Below are 6,528 nucleotides of genomic sequence, written 5' to 3' on the forward strand. Positions count from 1 at the left end.
CAGGATGGTCTCGATCTCCTGACCTTGTGATCCGCCCGTCTCGGCCTCCCAAAGTGCTGGGATTACAGGCTTGAGCCACTGTGCCCGGCCCCTGCCATGCTTTTAAAATGTCTTATTAGTCTTATTTGGAAATCCCTGCTCTCCCACTGCAAAAGATTTCCTGCGGCTTTTCTGTGTACCTCGGGTTACAGTTTGCACAACAGGGAATACTGGAATGCAGAGGTGTTTGAGGGCCTGGGAGGCCTGGAGAAGGTTTGGGGAGGATTGTTTGGTCACCGAAGTTGGCATGAAAAGGTGAGCAAGGGCTGTCACCCTCATGGATTCGGAAAGCCAGTTTGTCAGAACTGAGTGGATGTGTCTCACGGTCTCACAAAGACAAATGTATAAAAACCCCAGCGCCAATCTGTGAGGTTACACTAAAATGCAGAATGACTACCGAAACCGGGCATCCCATTTGATGGTCAGGGCATTCTCTCCTTGTGGATTCTTCTACATGAGAAACCAAATTACAATTGGAACGCCAGTGCGTGGCGAAGAACGTCACCTTGGCTGAGTGAGCAGAGTCCTGGTCCGTTGATGAGCACGTCTCGGAGAGGCCGGACCAGGAGAGGCTTTCTCAGGGGAGGTGGATTCAGAAGAGGTGCTCAGCCGGAGGAGTTTAATGGCTGGTGTCATCAGACCAGGCCAGCCTGGCACTGCTGCCCCCACTCCAGGGATGGCGCTGCCAGAGATGCCGCATGCGCGGGCTGGGGCTCCCGGGCCCACCGGGGCACAGCAGAGTTTCTGCCGACGAGATACTGTACCCGTCATTTCCTTTTCTTGTTCTAACGTGGTTTTCTTGAAGCTGCTCACAGGCGGTGACTTCAGTGGAGGCCTTTCGGTTGTGATCTTAATCTGGTGCTTCCTTCTAAGTGTCTTTCGTTGGGTTGGGGAAGTTACAGTCTTTTGGGTTATTTCTGTACATGATGGCTCTTATTCTTTTTTTTTTTTTTTCCTTTTTTTTTTTTTGAGACGGAGTCTCGCTCTGTTGCCCAGGCTGGAGTGCAGTGGCCGAATCTCAGCTCACTGCAAGCTCCGCCTCCCGGGTTTACGGATGGCTCTTATTCTTTATATTTCAACTTTGCCTCATTTTGTGCTCAGGGGTAACCTTCATTTCAGTTATGGAGTTTATTAGCCCCGCATCCTCTACAAACATGGCAGTGGGCAGCCAGCAGAAATGGACATAGCTCCTAAATTCAGAGGGTACTGAATGAACCAGGCAGTCTCAGGAGCAGCTAGTCTGCTCCCCAGTGACATGAGAGCTGCAGTCATTTTCTCTGATAAATAATTGAGCCATCTTTCTAAGGGGTTCCCATTACAATGAGCAGGAGTGCCGTGCCTGGGAGGTTCGATTACAGCGAGGGGAAGGGTGCAGGAGGCAGAGACAGTGCCTGGCCCCAAGCCCCCCGCTCTGGGCCCCGGGAGGTAGAGGCTGGGGTGGAGGTGGGAGGCGCCTGGGAATGCTCTGATGCGAGAGTGATGGGTTGCGGCACCTCCCCTGGTCAGAGCTGGTCCCTGTCAGTGTCCTGCCAAGAAGAATCCCAGGAAGCCCATGGTGGCGTCGCTTTAATTAAATTCCCTATTTGGTTTTTTGGGACATTTGTCTGAGTGAAATTTGTGGGTTGGTGCGTTAAGGTATTTCTGACTCCCTGGGGCTTGGAGGTGACTGTGGAAGAAGCCACAGGGAGTGAAGAACTCTGCCATTCATCCTCCCTGTGGGGGGGCAGATGTTTCTGCATCCTCATTAATCTTTTTCTCTCTTCTTTCCATGTCCTTGCCTGGGAGCAGTTATCACAGTAAGTACTGGCGAGGGGGCTGGAACTGTAGATGACGTGTAAGAACAGGAGAGAGAAATGTGACCGCACTGCTGGTCTCGGGTATTCTTTCCCGTGGCTGATGTTTGGAGTTGCTGAGGCTCAGTCCTCTCAGTGGACTAACGAGGAACCTGTTAACTGGCATGGTGATCTGCTTTAGGCTGCGTTGGCCTGTGGCTCCATCAGGTGCACCCTGGCTGTGAGTCTGACTTGTACACAGTGGCTCGAGGCCGTCCCTCCCCAGGTCACACCTTTTCAAGGTTGTGGAGAGATCTCCATTCAGCTGACCTGACCGACATCCCTTTCCCATCTGTGCATCTGTGGACCCCACTGAGCACTGGCCCTTGGCAAAATCGTGATGTCAGCAGGGTTTTTCTTCCACAGCCATCCCCTCTGTCACTGCCCACCCCCAGCTATTCAGCACACCCATCTGAGTGCCCTGTCCCTGCCGGTAAACACTGGTGTCTCTGGGAAACTGGGTCCTGCTGAGGAGTTAATGGGTTAATGTGTGTCTCCTTTGAGAAGTTCCAATTTTTAAGAGGCAGTAAGGGAGGGAGGCAATAATTAGCTTGAAGGGTTGAGTTACTGAGAAGAGAACTGAAGGTCTCAGCCACAGGCTAGTTGGCGGGAAGGGGGCTGTGGTCAGTATCTTTGATGGGTTAGGAAGTCTTCCTGTGCCCTTTCCACACGACTTACTACCCATCAGCACTTGGCACACTGAAGTATGCTAGAGTGGCTAAATGCATGGATTTTTGAGGTCAGACAAACCTGTTTTGAGGCCCAACTCTGTCTTGATCTCTGTGACTTTTTTTTTTTTTTTAAAACAGAGTCTTGCTGTTACCTAGGCTGGAATGCAGTGGTGCAATCTCAGCTCCCTGCAACCTCTGCCTCCTGGGTTCAGGCGATTTTCCTGCCTCAGCGTCCTGAGTAGCTGGGATTGCAGGCACCCACCACCACGCGTGGATAATTTTTGAATTTTTAGTAGAGACAGGTTTCACGATGTTGGCCAGACTGGTCTCGAGCTCATGACCTCAAATGATACACCCACCTTGGCCTCCCAAAGTGCTGAGATTACAGGCGTGAGCCACCATGCCCAGCCCGATCTCTGTGACTTTGGTAAAGTCACCTAACCTCTTTGAACTTTACTTTCCTCATCTGTCAAATGAGGGTGATTCCACAGAGCTCTCAGGCTGGGGTGGGGATTGAATGCCTGGGAATGTGGGAATCGTGCATGCCTAGTGTGTCATGGGCTCCCAGTCAAGTTACTGTTACTAGAAGGCTGGAATCTCCCAGCTGCCCGTGATCCATTAATGCCCATCTCCAGTAATGGGAGATGGTTACTCTCAACTGTGAACCTGTGACTTTCATGTATTTTTTTTTCCTTCTTCCAGAATGAGTACATGAAAGAAGACTTTCTGATTAAAATTGAAACCTGGCACAAACCAGATCTTGGCACGCTGGAGAACGTGAGTAGTAGTTCCCAAGAGCCCCAGGGTGAGGTCTCGAGTCTCTGCCTTGTAGCTCCATCGCTCCCATGGGGTCCTCCCGTGGTCCTCTTTTGCCTGGCCAGGAAGGCGGTGGCCTCTGCCTAGACCTGTCTTACCAGCATGGGATTGCTGTGTCTCTCATTTGCAAAATGTGATCTCCAGAACTTTTTTTTTTTTTTTTTTTTTTGAGATGGAGTCTCGCTGTGCTCCCAGGCTGGAGTGCAGTGGCCAGATCTCGGCTCACTGCAAGCTCCGCCTCCCGGGTTCACGCCATTCTCCCGCCTCAGCCTCCCAAGTAGCTGAGACTAGAGGCGCCCGCCACCACGCCCGGCTAGTTTTTTGTATTTTTAGTAAAGACGGGGTTTCACCATGTTAGCCAGGATAGTCTCGATCTCCTGACCTCGCGATCCACCCGCCTCGGCCTCCCAAAGTGCTGGGATTACAGGCTTGAGCCACCGCGCCCGGCCCAGAACTTTTTATGAGGCTTCTTGTGCTGCTTGGATTGGTGCACTTCCTGGCACATGGGAGCTGTATTTTTAAAAGACCAAAATTACAGTTTTCTATAGAGTACAGTTTGCAGTAACTCCCCAGATGTAAAAATACACCTGTCCTTTAGCATTTCCATGCCTTGGAGTTGATCAGATAGTTATTTTCACACGTGTGAAATAACATATGTTCAAGGAGACTCATTGCAGTCTTCTTTGTGTAGCCGAAGATTTAAAACAATGTAAGACCGTACTGGGCAACATAACAAGACTCTGTCTCTACCAAAAAAAAAAAAAAATTAGCTGGGCGTGGTGGTATGTGCCTGTGGTCCCAGCTACTCTGGAGGCCGAGGCTGGAGGATCATTTGAGGCCAGAAAGTCAAGGCCGCAGTGAGCTGTGACTGCACCACTGCACTCCAGCCTGGGCAACAGAGTGACAGACACCCTGTCTCCAAAAACAAAAAACAACGTAAGAGCCCGTTAGTAGGACAACGTTAAATGAATTGTGGTGCAGCCAAATAGTGACATCCTTGCAGCCGTGAAAAAACCAGTAGGGAGCAGTCTTCAGGTTTCCTGTTTAGTTAAGAGTGGAAGTTATGAAGCAGTGTGTATGCATGCCGCCCTTCATATTAAAAGCAAAGTCCACGCGCATGGATGTTTGCATGTAGGATCTCTTAGAGGTGGCTGTTCCTAGAGTGAGGGCTGGGGACAAGCAAGAGGAGGAATTACTCTGGTTACTCTCTGTTGTATCCTTTTGTCCATTTTGAATTTGTGTCATAATTGTGTATTATGTGCGTGTACAGCCTGATCCGAATTATCAGCATGTTGCTAAGCAGGCACCATCTCTGGAAGGGTTTACAGTCTTTACAGCAGGGAACATGTGGAAATGGTGTGGGCACCGTGAACACCCGGAAAGCACTTTGACCTGTAGAAGTGACGTTTAGCCTGAACGGTCAGAGCATTCGTTCTCAGTCATGTCTACTTAAAATTCAGCAGGGGCTGGGCGGGGGACGGGAGGCCGAGGCGGGCGGGACACTTGAGGTCAGGAGTTTGAGACCAGCCTGGCCAGTATGGTGAAACCCCATGTCTACTAAAAAAACAAAAATTAGCCGGGTGTGGTGGCAGGTGCCTGTAATCCCAGCTACTTGGGAGACTGAGGTAGGAGAATCGCTTGAGCCCAGGAGGCGGAGGTTGCAGTGAGCCAAGATCGCACCACTGCACTCCAGCCTGGGCGTCGCAACAAGACTCCATCTTAGACAAACAAACAAAACATGCAGCTGGGTGCAGTGCTGCGCGCCTGTAGTCCCAGTTCCTCAGGAGACAGAGACAGGAGGATCACTCGGGCCCAGGCATGAGGATCACTCGGGCCCAGGCATGAGGCTGAGGCAGGAGGATCACTCGGGCCCAGGAGTTCATGCCGGAGTGTGCTGTGATCACTCCTGTGAATAGCCACTGCCTGAGAAACATGATGAGACCCCGTCTCTTAAAAAAAAAAAAAAAAAAATCCATTCTCCCATTTCTTTGGATAATTTTGTATGTAGTTATATAATTACTTACCAGTAGGAATCTTACATCTGCGGCTGTGGGAATGGCAGTTTCTAGGTGTCCGTTCTCCCTAAAGGGTATTTGATAGCTGACAAAAACTGCATAGTGGTGACCCACTTGTTCCCGCAGGTGCATAAGCTGGAGCCTGAGACGTGGAAACATGTGGAAGCCATATATATAGACATTGCAGATCGAAGCCAAGTGCTTAGCAAGGTAGGATCTGTTTAAAGATGTGGGTGGCCTTTGAGATGCAGAAATGACTTCTCAATGTTAGAGAAACCAGGAAACCATACCGAACTTGGCACAAAAGGAAATTCTGATGTGTATTGTTTGTTTTATTTTTAAAAGTGAGTATTAGGAGTCTTCTTGTCTTGAGTTGGGGATACCACCAGAAAATTAGTGGCCCAAATTTATGTGCCCTGTTTGGCCTCTGAAAATTATTACTAGACTTAGTAGGTTCTGTAGCTAGAGTATTTTGCCCTGCTAAAGTGATGCTTAGCCTGAAAAATCAGAGCACCAGTTCTCAAATTTATTTTTCCAACTCAGTAATTAAAAAAACATTTATTTCCTGCCTACTGTGTTGTGGAATATTGTCAGGCTCTCTGGGTTCCAGGTGAGGGATACAGAATGTATGGAAAGACAGGTCCTCTGCCTTCAAGAAGTGGGTGGTAGCTTTTCAGAGTAACACGCATTGCAGCAGTGTGTGTTAGGACAGTCCGCTGCTGGACCATGACCTTGGTCAGAAGAGGGACCAGGTCTTGCTTGCTCACTGTTTTGCACCCAGGAAGTGTTTGCTCATGGAATGAGGGGGTTAGATTCATTCTTACTAGGCAGAGGCCCTGTTGGGATTAAAAGGCAGGAATGTAATTTGAATGCATGTTTGCTCTTGATATGCCAGGGGTGTGATACGTCTTTCCTGTTGTCACTCTGCACTTAAGATGTTTTGGGGCCGGGCACGGTGGCTCACGCCTGTAGTCCCGGCACTTTGGAAGGCCAAGGTGCCCGATCATCTGAGGTCAGGAGTTCAAGACCAGCCTGGCCAACACGGTGAAGCCCCGTCTCTAATAAAAGTACAAAAATCAGCCTGGCGTGGTGGCGGGCGCCTGTAATCCCAGCTACTCGGGAGGCTGAGGCAGGAGAATGGCGTGAACCCGGGAG

At 50.0% G+C, this 6,528-nt stretch overlaps 1 protein-coding gene across 1 annotated transcript in view; it reads left to right on the top strand.

The window, feature by feature from the left end:
* PITPNA (phosphatidylinositol transfer protein, alpha) overlaps positions 1-6,528 on the top strand; it is a gene marked incomplete at its 3' end in the record, with an annotated part of 31,739 nt that overhangs the window by 15,741 nt on the left and 9,470 nt on the right. Inside the window, exons 5-7 of the mRNA XM_011987288.1 lie at positions 1,828-1,835; positions 3,245-3,319; positions 5,500-5,583. Coding sequence (XP_011842678.1) covers positions 1,828-1,835; positions 3,245-3,319; positions 5,500-5,583 — 167 coding nt within the window. The remainder of the gene's footprint in view (positions 1-1,827; positions 1,836-3,244; positions 3,320-5,499; positions 5,584-6,528) is intronic.

The sequence above is a fragment of the Mandrillus leucophaeus genome, unplaced genomic scaffold, assembly GCF_000951045.1.
Source record: "Mandrillus leucophaeus isolate KB7577 unplaced genomic scaffold, Mleu.le_1.0 Scaffold306, whole genome shotgun sequence".
Taxonomy (NCBI): domain Eukaryota; kingdom Metazoa; phylum Chordata; class Mammalia; order Primates; family Cercopithecidae; genus Mandrillus; species Mandrillus leucophaeus.